At 45.9% G+C, this 14,899-nt stretch overlaps 1 protein-coding gene across 1 annotated transcript in view; it reads right to left on the bottom strand.

The window, feature by feature from the left end:
• Nucleotides 1-14,899, bottom strand: part of KLHL3 (kelch like family member 3) — a 45,447-nt gene that overhangs the window by 14,819 nt on the left and 15,729 nt on the right. The window contains exons 4-6 of the mRNA XM_054287844.1: nucleotides 14,462-14,583; nucleotides 6,620-6,782; nucleotides 3,985-4,094 (exon numbers count right to left, since the gene is read on the bottom strand). Of these exons, the coding sequence (XP_054143819.1) occupies nucleotides 3,985-4,094; nucleotides 6,620-6,782; nucleotides 14,462-14,583 (395 nt within the window). The remainder of the gene's footprint in view (nucleotides 1-3,984; nucleotides 4,095-6,619; nucleotides 6,783-14,461; nucleotides 14,584-14,899) is intronic.

The following is a 14,899-nucleotide window of genomic DNA, read 5'->3' as shown; positions in this document are numbered from 1 at the left end:
AAACATCCAGCAAGGCAGGAAGAGGGGCTGATGCAGTCTCGGATGTTGCACAGCAGGATCTGGATCACTGCAGTGGAGCTTCCCCACAGAGACAGAATTAAATTCTGACACATAAACCACATCTACAGGCACCACTGCCCAAGCCCTCTCACTGCCCAGTTACTTGGGGGCTGAGCAGAGACCCCATCTGTCCATGCTTCCCCCAAAGGCATCCCTGGCCCTTCCTCCAGCATGCCAGGCAAGCACCCTTGGTTTCAGCTTCCTTCCAGGGTCACCAAATGGTCAGGCCAATTTGCACAGATAATTATTTCTTTCTTTCCATCCCGCCCATCACTCCCCAAGAGACCATTTTGTTTGGTCCAAGGTCACTAATTTGACAAAATCAACCAAAAATGAGGGCACCATCTTTCAGTCCCCAATTGTTGCTGGCAAATGTACTTGCAGGGGGCCTTGGCAGACACATCCTGCGATGAAGGAGATGCAGAGAATAAAGGGGTTTCTTCCTCTTAGGCTAAGCTATATACTTTTAAAATGCAGTAAAGCACCAGCCTCATTTCCTGTGCCAACAAAGTTCCTGCTGAACTGTTTGGAATTCAGGACACTGCAATGAGGATTTAAGCAACCCAACAGGGAGCGGTGTAATCAAACCACAGCAAATGCTGAGGAGAAGAAATACTGCAGAGACTTTAAGTATTTTAAAATTAAAATAAATAAGCAAACAAACATTTTAACTTTGGCTATGAGGCCTTTAAAGTAGAAACTGGGTTGTTGTGAGATTTTTTTTAATTGCAAATGAATGTGGAAGGAGGATAAAGCAAATGTTTAGCCGACAAACAGGCTTTTCATTAACCTCTTCTGCACAAAGAGAGTGTGCAGAAAGTTCTGAGCTGCAGAATGGGTTACAAGGCTGAGGCATACCCAGCTACAGGTCAGGAGGACAGTGAGCAAGTGTAAAGGAAGGTGAGGCAAGTGTGCACCAGGAATGTGCACCAGGAATAAGCTGCTTCCTCGGTGCTGGCGTCCACTCCTGAGTCAGGCAAGCACTGATGCTTCCCTGCTGTGCCTACTCTAAAAATAACTATTTAAAAAAAAAAAAAAATCAGATTCTGGCACCTTCTGTTGGCTCTGATTCCTAATTTCAGAGAAGGGAAAAAGGCTTTAACCCAAGACAGCAATATCTCTATTTAAAGGCCACATCTGTTTGCAGTCCTGCCGTGCCCGCTGCAGACCCCGAGCAGCTGCTGCTGCTCCCCCAGGACCCTGCAGCCATGCAGGACCTGCTGCCATGCTGGGATGGGCACAGAAGTTGCCCACACAGCTTGATTTAGAGCTGAGGCACGGGCTGAAGTGGCAGCTGGCACCTGCCTGGCTGCAGGAGCAGTCCCGAGCTTGGGAGAAGTAAATTTCCCACTCTGTGGAGGAGAAGGGCCTGGAATATCCCCTCTCTGCATGCTGCCTAAGGAAAGAGCAAGCCCAGATGTTTTCCCAGTCTCTTCAGCCAAAAATCCATTTGTTAGAGACTCCCAAGAGTGAGGGCCAAACCTTGCATCAGCTTCTGCTGCATGTCAGCAGCATGAGACAATGAATCAATTACCAGACTCAGCGTAGAATCCCCAATCCAAAAAATCCCAACCCTCTAAAAAATTTCTTTAGCCACTGTTCTGAGTTGGCAGGAGACCATTCTCAAGTCTCTCCCCTACATCTTTAGTAAATAACAAATAATTATTATTTTTATATGGTTTTTAGCTTGCAAACAGTAAAATGAGCCAATTAGGTCAGGTACAGAAAACATTAATAAAACTGTCTTCCAGGCACTGAACTGGCTACAGCAAAAAGAGCAAGCAGGGACAGCAAACCTCTGCCCTTTTCTTAAAAGGCTTATGTAACTCCAGAGGTTGGTACAACAAGAGTGACAGAAGAGAAAGGAGATGAGTGATGAGAAAATGCTGTCACCACTTGACAATTAAAATAGATTTCTGTGCTAGCAGAGAATTTTTGTCCTCCTGATGGCCTAGGGGTATAAATAAGCCAAAATTGGTGAAGATAAGGATATATTTTATTAGGGCAATTGGTATTAGTTGTGGGGTGGCAGAGGAAGGGGAGAACACACAAATTCCTGAGGCATTCCGGGGCAATTCTCCCTCCCTGATCCTGGCAGGACTCGGATCCAACACTTCCCAGTGATCCAGGGATGGCAATGCTCTGGTATGATACACAGCAAGGAGAGGAACGAGAAAACTCCTTGTGAAATCTGGCTGTGGCAATTAAGCTGCCAGATTTCTGAAATATTTTGCACATGCATATACACAGATATACGTGTGTATGCATAAACTGGTATCCACACATATAGACTTTTATATAATATATAACTGAAACATTAGCAGATAGGAAGAATAAAAGTGAGGAAAATGGCTTGTGTGTCATGAAGTTAACATGAAACAGCAGTCTCCAATTCCAGCACTTCTGTCCTCAATTTCCAGCACTTCTTTGAACTCCAGCACATTTTATGTTTATGTTCCATTCCCATTTTCTGCCTCTCTCCTGTTATTCAGGTCTGTTGTTTTGAACGTGCAGCTTATGCTTACATTTCCTTCCACTGCCTTGCATTCTCAACAATCTTTTCTTTTACAAGTTCTTTTACAGTCAGCTAAAGAAATACTGGGTTTGATTGTGTAAAGCTCAGATGAGGGAAGGAGCATTTTGATTCCCCTGGGCGCAAGGCCAATAAAAGCTTTTGAACAATGCTGCACAGAGCTGGAAAAAATTGCTTACTAAACTTGCACTTCCCTGCACTTCCCTTTGCAGGCTGCCTGGCTCAGGCAGAGGGACTGGGCTGTGAGTTTGTGCCATTTGCTGTTTCCCTTGCTGGCCCTGCCCCAGGGGCACCTCGCAGCCCCACGCCTCTGGAGCCTCTGGGTTTGCTGGCTCAGGATCAGCAGGGAGCACCCCTGAGGCCACACCTCACACGGAGCAGGATTTCTGGAGAGTTTTACAGCCCCTCTGGGCCCAAACACTCGTGTGTCTGCAGCCCAGAGTGGCTGAGAAGGAGAAGAGCATATGAGGATGTGCAGCATCACCACACCCAGCTCCAGCCTCAGCCCATCCAAATGCACGCATCCATTAAGAGCCCTGAAATTACAAACCACACAACCCTCAAGTTCTTCTGTAGCCTCTCACAAGTGACCATTTACATTTAGGAACATGGTTTAGTGGTGGACCTGGCAGTGCTGTGTTAGTGGTTGGACTCAATGATCTTAAATCTCTTTTCCAACCTTAATGATCTTACTGATTCTGTGACTTTACAATCTCCCCACAGTGACAATTTGGAGACGAGCTGAAGGACTGGAGGCACGTGCCTGTCACCAGAACCTGCAGCAGGTCACACAAGAAACTCAGACCAGAGAATGGGGCTGAGCTCACCAAGCACCACAAACCCTGCTCACCCCCTCCCCAGGAGCCCAGACTACACAAGATGTGCTGAACGTTTCAACCACAAAAACAGCATCAACCAGGCCTTTCTCCCCTTTTTTAATAAAAACACTGAAGATACTAGAAAAATATTTCCTTCCTTCCTTTTGGTTCTGGGCTTCCTTTTGTTTTTCTAGCCAACATGTAACAGAAGCCAATATTCCTCCCCCGCCTAATGAAATTCACTTTTTTTTTTAAGTTTTACAGCAGGTATTAAATGCTTTACACGACAGCAGATGGGAGTTTCCTAGTTTTCCAGAGAAGGAAAGTAGTTGGTTCTGAGCCCCAGGGCTTTTAGCTTGATATGGATCTGAGAGTCATAACTTCCTGCAAGAACAACCAAGTGAAGGTCATTTTTATGTGCTTTTAGGATTCACATTATTTTAATTTTCCTTTCCATATGACCTCTGTTGGAGAATGGCCCCGAAGGAGCATATCATGATAACAGTTCCTGGTGTAAGATCTAGAAACATTCCAGCATTCTTACATTCACTCTTGCTATACAATTTACTGTACCTTTTCTTCAGAGGAGACTGTGAGCTTGTCACTTGATATTAAACTGCAAACCTGGTCCAGACTAAGGCTAAGAAATTCTTCTCCTAGCATCACCTCAGGGAAGTGCTGCTCTGTTCAACAAACAAAAAAGGGGAACAGAAAATTATAATGAAATCCAAGTTTTCAGTCAGTGGCAGGAGCATTCAGACCCACAGCAGCTGTGAGTGCAGCACAGACACAAACCAGCCCCAGAGCAGCATAGAGAAACCTGATGTTATTACAAGCAGCACCAGCCCCATGAAATACTTTCATAAATGCTGCTAAACTTTCTGAAAAGCCACTGAGAATATTCCAGGGGCAGATACAGTTAGAAGTGGGGGGCCAATGTCCAAAGCAGTGAATAACCTGGCCACCACAGCATCCACCTTCCCAGTAGTTTTCCCCTTTCCACTTAATTGTACAAATTTCTATTTCTCCCTTTTTTACCTCCAGATCCCTCCATACTGTAACTCTGGGAGCCACTTGGAAACAAAAAGCATGAATATAACCCCAAACTGGAAGAATAATGACTGAGCATCATCAAATCTGTCAAGCTTTGATATCTAGCCAAAAGGCACACGAAATAATCACTTCCTAAAAAATAATTTCTAGGTCAAATATGTCCTTAGCCAGCTGCAGCAATTTTAGTTTTGCAAGAATTCTTACATATACTGCCAATTTAATCTCACCTGTCACTTGCTAAGCCCCGTTTATCTTTGGCTGAATTACAGAAACATGAATCTCAGACACTTTATCTGAAGCAGCTTCTTTCAAGTTCTAATTCTGCAGCTTTGAGAAGCTCAGACTCCTGTATCCAAAAAGCTCTCTCTGCAGCAAGATCTGCCTCGAGTTCTCACATCTGCAAAGTGCTTTGCCTGACAAAAAGCAGCACCACAGGGACACGAGCTGGCATAACTTGCAGAGAGGAGATTTTTGGAGCCCCCCTCACCAAAGCTGCTGCTGCAGAGTTGGACCCTGGACTTGGACTCCCCAGTCACAGATCCTCCTTGCTCTACTGAGAAACAAAACCTCACAGCTAAGGCAAAGACTCTGATTAGAAATAGCAGCATGTGGATAAAATTAATACTGGAAATATACATATGAGCTAATGAGCTCTTTAGGCCTTAAATATTTAAGAGGCAGGAAACACTCCCCACACAATAAGCTGGATGCACTCTGACTTCTGAGCCAAATCTGATATTCATTCATTCTGGACTTGCATCTGGCATCAGAAAGGTTTTTGATCTCTCATTATTAGTTGGAAGCAAGGAAGAATATTTCCTCATTTCAATAAAGGAACTGCTGCCTGCATCAAGAAGACTTCTTCACCTACTAAAGTTATCCATTGGCCAGAACTGAGCATTTCTCAAGTAACTGAGCTCATGAATGCATGGACTCTTGAGCTTGGGGACTTCTGTCTTGGTTTAAGGCTGTTACATAAACAACATAGTGAAAAGAATTTTAATGGCATTTTTATTAATGGAGTTCCATTAACATTACATGGGCTGCTGTACTAACTGGGACCTATGAAGGCCAATAAAACAACAAAGCAGACCTTCTAATTGCCAAACAACCAAATAAATATACAGTGAATGCACTGGTTGTTGGGTTAAAGATTAAACAGGGCCTGGAAACAAGGATAATGAGATATTACAAGCAAGCTTTTATACAATTAACCATTCCTTCCAGGGTACCTTTTTCTCCAAGGGATAATACAGCCAGAGCAGCTGAAAAGGTTTTAGTTTTATTTGCAGGAGAACAGGGGAGGACTCAGTGGATACATTTTTATTCCACTGAGCCTACTTAGGGTCCAATTAAGGGCAAAACTGTTAAAAAGGAAAATGTTGCAGGACAGAGCAGGTGCTCTGGGAAAGAGCAGGTGTATGTGTCCCTATACAAATTATCAGAAAACAGAAAAACAAACTGGGAGAAAACTATCAGCTTCTTCCAAGCAGAGGTCAAGGGCAACTCTGCTGGAGGAGACTGGAAAGTGCTGGACAAATCAGAGCTTGGGGCTGGCTGAAAAAAGCTTTACATTTATGATGTAGAGGAGAAATGCTGAAAGCCATTGCCTGCACCTGCTTATTGCAACCAAACACATCCACTCCCAGAGAAACATGAGCCTATCTATGCTCCCTTGGGGTAAGGGGCCATTGCTGCACAGATCAGAGCCTCAGGCTTCATGGCAATTTCAGCTGAGTGTTCCAGCTCCCACCCCAGGATTTGACTTTGCCCATTGCTGTTTATTCCCACAATGGAAACACCCAGCAGTGTTTGCTGCTCTCCCAGGGCAGGGAACCAGCACCAACACTGAGCTGCTCAACAGGCACACCAAGGGCTTGCTAGCACCACACTCAGGAACTGTTTTGTGAGCTGAGATCCAGAGGATCAAACCATTTACCTCCTCAGCTCCTCCTTTTTTACCTCCCAAGGTGCTCCCCTGCGACCAAACCGCATTTCACAACTCGCAGCACCGCTGAACTAAACAAATCATTCCCTTCCTGTTCCAACACCAGAAATGTGGAGGCACCAAGCAGGACATGCTCAGCCCCAAGCTGCAGCGCCTGGGGCAGGCTGAGCTGCACAGACCCCCTCTCTCTCCCCCGTGTGCCCTGACCTGCGTAGGCGTTGGCCTGCTGCAGCAGCTCGCTGCAGGCGTGCACGTCGGCAAAGGCGCGGATGCCAAGGCAGTTGGTGGGGTGCAGCTGGGACTGCAGGAAGTCACAGCAGTTCTTTCTGACGTCCATCAGTTGCAGTAAACTGGCAGCTGGCAGCAAAACCTGCGAAGGCACGAGAGGGGAATGAAAGTGAGTAGCGAGGAGTGGTTCACAGCCTGCACAGATCGGAGGCAATTCCCTTCCAGACAGGGACACGGCCCTGTGGGGTTATCAGAGGGAAGGTTCAAGTCTTGGCTCTACCCATACACAGAAGATCCTGTTCATGCTCTGAGACATGAAAACAGCTATCCTACACTGGGCTATAAGTGGAACTCTTCTCACAGCTTCTCCCCACAAGACCTCAAGGCAAAGTGAGGACAAGGCAGAAGCAATCACAGATGCTCCTGAATTTCTGGCTTTGCTGCAGGTAGGTCCTGCACAAAGATTTTTTTTTTTTTCACTCAAAGGGCTTTATATTATTTATAAGCCAGATTTTTATTATTTATTGCCACCAGATTCAAAGCCCATAGCAGCCCAGCAGTCCTCAAAATCCTGGACTTGGTTACTTCCAACAAAAGCTTATTGGCTTGTGAGGAGGGTGCCCAAACAGTCATGTAAGAAAGGGGTTTCCCAGAAGCACAAGCAGGTTTTGGTGACAGCAAGGCTCTTGGGAAAGACAGGTCCAACTGTTCAAATCAGCAGCTCTCATTTGCACTTACACAAAATGCTGGGGACACTTGTGGATCATGGCTGCATCTGAAAATGAGGTACTGCTTTGTACCTCCAAAACTAAGTACAGAAAAAGGAGATAGAAATGGATGATGAATGTGACATCTACTGGGGAAAAAAAACACCTTTGAGGCCAGTGAGAAGGACAGGAAGTAGAAAACAAAATCCATCAGGACATTACAGCCCGTGACATAAGCTACTTCCTTTCTTATGTCCAACAGCAACTGCAGACGTGTCTTACTCCAGCTCTTCCATAGCTCTGGCTGCCTCACACATGTCCTTCCAACTGGGCATCTGTGCTCACCATCTGAGCACACATTTCCGGACAGTTATTGCCAACTCACAAAAAATAAAGCAGCTGTTAAACAAAACAAATAGGTTAACAGCATTCACCTCCCTGGATCCTGATGGCAGCAAAGGGATAAAGAGGTTCCCTCCCTGTCCCTGCCACCACAGTCCCATTTCACACCAGGGCAGGACCCTCACAGCCTGCTCCAGGTCTTTCTAAGGAACTGCTGTGTTCCACTCCAGCCCAGCTGTACAGTGCCTGCCAAGCAGCCACCCCAGCAGGCAACAATAAAGAGAGAAGTCAATTAACCCAGGAGCCTGTTTTGGCCCAAGCCTCTTGATGCCAGGAGCAGATTAGTTTGTGGCTTTGATTAAGTCAAGATAGCAGTGCTCTAGGATTTTGAAACCTGGCTGTGAACCACTTTCTTTCTAGCTGAACCATTTCTGAACACCTGAGCTACATAAAGGCTTTGGGTAGCCCAGTCAGCCTCCATGCAAGCCACCTCTGGGTACAGACCAGCCAGAGCCTCCTCTGTGCACCCCCATCCATCCAGGCTGCATCCCTGCCAGTCCAGGTGGGCTCACCACCATCCCCACATGCACCAGCCCCTGGACAAGCCAGTGCTGCTGCCACGGCCCGTGCTGGCTCGAGAAGCAGTGCAGAAGGGGCCTGACACCACTTCAGCCTTCAGGAAAGGGGCACTGTCATACAGCACTTCTCAGAAATAGGATATAAAAAGCCTATCAAGAAATGAGGAGATTTTCTCTTTCTTACTTCCCAGCTGAACGTCTCAACACTCATCTTGTTTTTACCATGGAAGGCAAAAAGCAAGCAAAGGATTTCCGTGAGAACAAAGTCTGTTTCCTCTAGAAATAACAAGAGGAAATGCCCTGCCTAAACATGCATCAGGACCAAACTGCAACCCCATTAATATCCAGGCAAGTCACTCACATGGGTCTGGATTTGGCTGTCAATATTTGCATTCAACAGCCATGAACAATTTTGTGAGAGCTGGCTTCTCTACCAGATCTGCCTCCAAATCAAAACCCACTCAATTTTTTGAAACTATGCCAAAATTATCAGCTATCACTACTAAGACTGACTGCTTTGCTTAATTTAAGTCCAGAGCTTCATCTATGGGTGTGTGTCTAGAGATATTTTTATATATTTCTATATACATTAACATCTAGTTCACCAGCTGTGCTCTGCAGACTCCACACAAATTTCAAGTTTAACACAACATTTCCTGGGCAATTACTTCCAGAGACCTTTGATGCCTCTAAACTAGAAACACCTTTCAGCCAAAAGTGCTCTGTATATATAAGGTTCATTCATTAATGCTGGACTGCAGAGGCTGGGGTTAATTCCCTACTGTGACAGAGCCTTACAGGTAGCCTTGGCCAAAAGTTAACTTAACTTACATCATTCCTGCTCTGCCAAACTGGGAAAGGAGCATTTCCCCTAGGCAGGGGATGTGTTAAAGCTTATAAGCAGCTTTGACAATTTGATCAAATTGGAAGCCAAATAAAAGTGCTGGCTGTAAGCCTCAGCTGCACATCCAGGGCCACAGCTGGGACTGCACGTCTGCCCAAACAGGGAGACAGCTCCCAGGCACCTGCCCAGAGAGACAAATGGACTTTGTGCTTGCAAGGCAGGTAAAATGCTCAGTTTTAAACAAGCTGCTCTGAACAGCACAAATAGTGGAGATAAAATGGCATTAGCTTAATGTGGCTTCTGAGTGCAAGGGTGGCAATCAGGCTTTATTACAGCCCAGCTGCTCCCAGGCAGCACATCAGGGCTGATCACTGTGCTTCCACTTAAATGCTCCACCTGAGGTGAAATAGCCCAGACAGAGGAAGGTGTGACAGCATCAGGGAGCCAAGAAACCTTGTCAGGAGCAGGAGATGGACAAAGGATGTAGAGATGAGAGAGAAAACAGGGGAGCAACAGGCAACCTCCCTCCTGAGCTGCCTTCTCCAACTTCAGACACACCATGCCTTGGTTAAACAGTGAAATAAAAAAGTGAAGACATGCATCAGGCACAACACAGTGCTCTGGTGCCACATCCACAAGTTTCTCCTCAGCTTTCTATAAGGCTGAGCCAATTTAAAGTCTTCCTATGGGTTTAAGGAAGGGCTCCCAGCCCAGAGGAGTCAGCCCTGCAATGGCCCAGGGACCCTGCACCCCAGGGAGATGCACAAGGAGCTTTGGCTCCAGGGAGAACAGCCCTGATTTATTGCTGAAAGGTGCTCTGCCCCACCCTGGGCTTGCACCTACTACAGCTGCAGCTTTGGGACTGAACAGGGGGAAGAGAGATGGACTGATCCATTATAAACCCTTTATCATCAAAACTGCACTTGCCAGAGAACTCTCTTTCCTTGCTGTGAACTCATAAGTGTGCAGGAAAAGCTGAGATGCAGAAGCACTTCTGAAACAGAAATATTGCAGCTCCTAGCAAATCTCTTTTCCTCTTTTCTTGAGACATTTTTTATGACAATTACTATGCCTGCAAAGCTGATAGGTTCAATATCTACTTCCTCCAGACAGCTGGTTTCAGATTTGCTCTCTGTATGAGCCATATCTCAAACTGTGGCAGTGCACAAGGACACCCCACATGTGGTCCACACCACATCATTCCTAACAATTTAATTGTGAAACCAGGTTAATCAGGACTTTTTCCAGGGAATCATTACAACCTCAATGATAAAGACTTTCTTAATCCGGAGGGTAATTCTCGGGCTGCCTGCTAGTAATGAAGTGTCATAGGTAAGGCTGGTTGGGGCACACTGAGGAGTGAATACACTAAGATATTCACTGTCCAGAGCCAGAGGTGCAGGTGTTTTCCCTGCCCAGGACAGGGAGGAGCCTGCTCCCAAACCTCTTCATTCAGCTCTGCTCAAGGACACTTCTCCATCACTGAGCTGGCAGGTTTGATATGAGCGTTGGAAAGCAGGCAGCAATGTAACCACTTCAGCTGCAAAATCAAGATCTAATTGAAAAATTCAGGTAATTAATGTGTTAAAATCACCAGCTACCCCACACATGTAGGGAGCAGCCGACCCTGTGCTCTGATGTGTGTTTATGATTTCCATTGAGATCAGCCCAGGAACCTGAGCATCTTTGAATTTCCCTGAGACACTCACTTTAGTTTTCCTTCCTTTTACAGAAACTGCATGACACAGCTTCCTTCTAAATAAATGTATCACACTCCATCTTCAAATGAATGAGGTCTTTATATCATGCATATCAAAATTTACAACTAACCTTGGTGTGGGATGCAACAGAGGAGGAACAACAGAAGGCAGCAGGTGTAGAAATCCCAGGATGGATTTTCCTGAAACTACAACACGACTGCAATAAAGACAGAAATTCTGTCTCTGCTCCATGCCTTCCAAAGAGGTGGGAGGCTTAATCCCAAATACATGTTCACAGGTAAAACTTCTCTATCATCCATCAGCCCTGAGCCCTCCTACTGCTGCACCTTTACTGCCCTGAAATCCCACTGCAAGAATGAAGCTCCAATAGATAAAGCACATTGCATTTGCTGGGGTAATTCTCACCCAGGTACCCCAGCAGGGTTAGAAGAGAGTATTCCCTCCACATGGGCTCAGGATGAGATGAAAATCCCCTTTGCCTGCACATTTGGGACATAATCTGAGAAGGAATTGGATGGCCACCCCCAGGAACTCACTACATAGATGATGACTGGAACTGGCCACACAGGCTTGGCCCCTGGTACACATATCTATCCTTCCATAAAAAACAAAACAAAAGACACTGTGTCATTCCATTGCACAGTAGCTACAGAAATATGTGCTTAGAAAAACTGTCCCACTTCCTGAGCCCATACCAGGCCTATAAAAGCAAAAAAAAAAATCCAAAATAACAGGTTTCCATTAGGAAAGAAACAACAAAAGAGGTTGTTAAAAGGCTTCTTGTTGTGAAGGGCTGGGCACTGCTCAGCATTCAAACAAGCCTAGGAACATTCATTCTGCACTCCATGCTACCTTTGCTGTTCATCTTTTTCTCATTTCTAGCCTGCTCTCATCTTATTTTTCTCACTGACAAGACAGTGTCTTTTCATTTATTCACAAGTTTTGATACCTTGGCTACATCTGCTCAGTCAATGCCATTGAGCAAATTTTTTGTCTTTTCATAATTTCTATAATGACATCACCTGGCACCTGTACCCAGAAATTGCTTCTTCCGGCTACTGAGAAAGTCTGAAGAACTCCTTTAAAAAAGCACCCTTGGCCAATTACAGATTCAGAACACGTGACAAGGAAACGGGAGAGCTCAGGAGATACCTGCTGGGAAAAGAGAAATTCTCACTGTGCCCAAGCAGGGCTGCAAAGAAACATTGCTGAAACAGCACAGAGAGACACTGCTGAGGTGTCTGGACGACGGATGGATGGATGGACGGACGGATGGAGGGATGGATGATGGATGGATGGATTGGATGGATGGATGGAGGGATGGATGGAAGGATGGATTGGATGGATTGGATGGAGGGAGGGATGGATGGAGGGATGGAGGGATGACCCAAAACTGTGCAGCAGGAGGATGTGGAGATGCAAGGGACCAAACCTGCTCACTTCTTTCTAACACTGACACTGCTAATTCAGATGAAAGACTACAAGAAGCTTAATTTTTGTTGTTTTTAGCCTTCACTTCATGTGAAACTTTCCAATAAATAACAGAATTTTCACTTAAGAAACCTTTTCTTCTTGTGGCCAAAGGTGAATATTAACCTGTTTATGGCATTTTGTTCAGAGTAAAACACCCAGGGACAGGATACAAATTTCTTTTTCTATTGGTTTCATAACACAATTATATTAAATGCCATAAAACATTTTCAGGATGAACACTTTAAACATGTAATAAAATTTAAAGTAGTCAGTTAATCTTGCAGTAGATCAGCTTCATTTCTTAGCTCCTATGAATTAATTTACCTCTAGCCTGAAGAGTTAATACAGAGTGGACATTGAAATAAATCCTGCAGTAAAAGGACCTGCTTTACTAGACTCGGAAAAAAAAATTAGTATTCAAAACTTATATTTTCTTAACTTACTGTCTGAGAGATGAAAGCCAAAATGGAGCCAGGGATCTGATTTAACTCCCTGTAATCCCTGGGCCACAGAAGGCATTGGTTATGTTTTACTAAAAAATATGGTTGTCTAGTTGCTCAGGAAAGGCAACACCTGGATTTTCAGAGACCTTCTGGTCAGGATGGAGCTGTTCCAGCTCCCACAGCACTGCTCACACCCCAGTGCAGCTGGAGCACCAAACCTGGAATGCAGCTGTGGTTATCGCCCCAGCCCCAGCCAAGGCAGGCTCAGCAGATGGGATCCCAAGCTCTGCACATCCCAAATGCCAAGTGGGAGCTTCTGGAGCACCCAAATCCCAGCAGCATGAGAGGAAAGCAAACCTTTCACAAAGCACGTGGATACAGACTCTATATCCCTCACAGAAACAGGGAAATTTACAGCCTGAGGGTGTGTAATGTCATTTCTCCTCTAGCAATGGGAGATCCCAGAGGTGCCAGGAGCTCCACCCCAGTCCCCCAGTGAGTGGTGTTGTGCCAGCTCCTGATGACCCTGATGTGGGTCACAGAGCATCAGCCAGGCCAAGCCACCCAGGGCTGGGTTTGAGTCTCAGCTCCTTTGCCATAACGCACCTTGAAGGTCTCAGTGAGGGCCCTCACTGCAGGGCAGGCAGGCTCCACAGCCCAACCAGAGTGACACTGCCAGGCTGAGAGCACACCAAACAGTCACATCTGTGAACCCAGAGAGCAGAAGGGGCAAGAAAAGGCCCCCACAGATTTGGGTCATGAAGGATGGTGCAGGGCTGCGCTGCAAAGTGGGAATAGCTCAGGGGTTTGGCCAAGCTCATGGACAGGGCAGCAAGAACTGCACTCTGCCTGAGGGGTTGGAGCAGAAGAGCTCACAGCAAGAACCTCGTTTCAAGCAGAACCAGTCTAATTTTGCTGTGTTAATTAGGTCAACAAAACTCTCCCCAGCGTCCCTGTCACAGACTTGCTCCCCTGGCAATGTCCAAGGCAAAGTGAGGAAGACAACAGGCTCAAACTGCCACTTGCAAACAAAACAGACCAGCTGAAAAGCATGTCCACACACAAGCTCTCAGCATCCCTCCCAGACATCAGTGGCTAAGTGCAGAGCCTTTTTCTTACCACAAATACAAGCAGAGTCAAAGAAAGAGCCACAGCCACGTGACACTGCAAAACACTCTTCCTGAGCACCCTGCTTTATTTGAAGGCTGCCTTTCAATTACTCTTTCCACTTGTGAACAAATATTTACCTCTCAGAAATTCAAGGCAGAGCACATACACAAAAAAAATGGAAGAATGTCCTCGTTTTAACAATGTATTCCACTCAAAGCTCTGTGAAACAATTCAAACTACCCAGAAGAATTTCAAAACTAACAGCCACATTCCTGTGCCATGGCCTTAAAACATTTGACTCACTGCTTGTCTGAGTCTATTCTGACCTTCGACAGACTGACCCACAAGTCAGCACAGCTTCTTGGAAGGCTGATGCCTGCTCTTGTTACAACAGCTCCACACAAAAGCCAAATGCAACACGACTGAAGCGCGGGGAAAGCACTAAAGTGCCTCAAGACTAAACACAGGATGGAAGCAGCTCTTTTCAAGCTCAACCTTTTACTTTCCACAGCCTGAGGAGATCCCTGGTCCCCGAAGAACCTGTGCCCCTGAGTTCCAAGCTCTGCACTGGGCTCTGCAGAGGAGCTGCTGGAGCAGACCCACCTGCACGTTCTCCTCGGTGACCTCGATCTCCGCCGTGTAGATGTAATCAATCAGCTTCCTCAGGGTCTGCCCATCCACGTCCTTGATCTCAATCTTCTTGGCCTTGCTTTCAGACATGTCTCCTGGAATTCAGTTCAGAAGGACAGTTACAGCTTGCTCTGCAGGACCTTGCTCCCCACACACCCAGCACATTCTCCTGCTGTCTGACTGCTGGCACTATCCCTCACCATTGAGGAACCACCAGTGAGATTCCCAGAAGCCTCCTAATGCCACCTAAGAAACAACTCAAGATTGAGGACACTGGTGTAAACATAAATCAATACATGCAAAAAACTCAGTTTCTTGACAGAAAAGAACCTGCCATGGTTCACCTGTGTTCAAACAAATATAAGATCTAAAAATAAACCCCCAGTATGTCCCTCAATCATGTCTCAGAAC

This window comes from Melozone crissalis, unplaced genomic scaffold (assembly GCF_028551555.1).
Source record: "Melozone crissalis strain CALT ecotype California unplaced genomic scaffold, PUWL_Pcris_2 ptg000061l_1, whole genome shotgun sequence".
Taxonomy (NCBI): Eukaryota; Metazoa; Chordata; class Aves; order Passeriformes; family Passerellidae; genus Melozone; species Melozone crissalis.
This window is presented reverse-complemented; position numbering and strand designations above follow the sequence as displayed.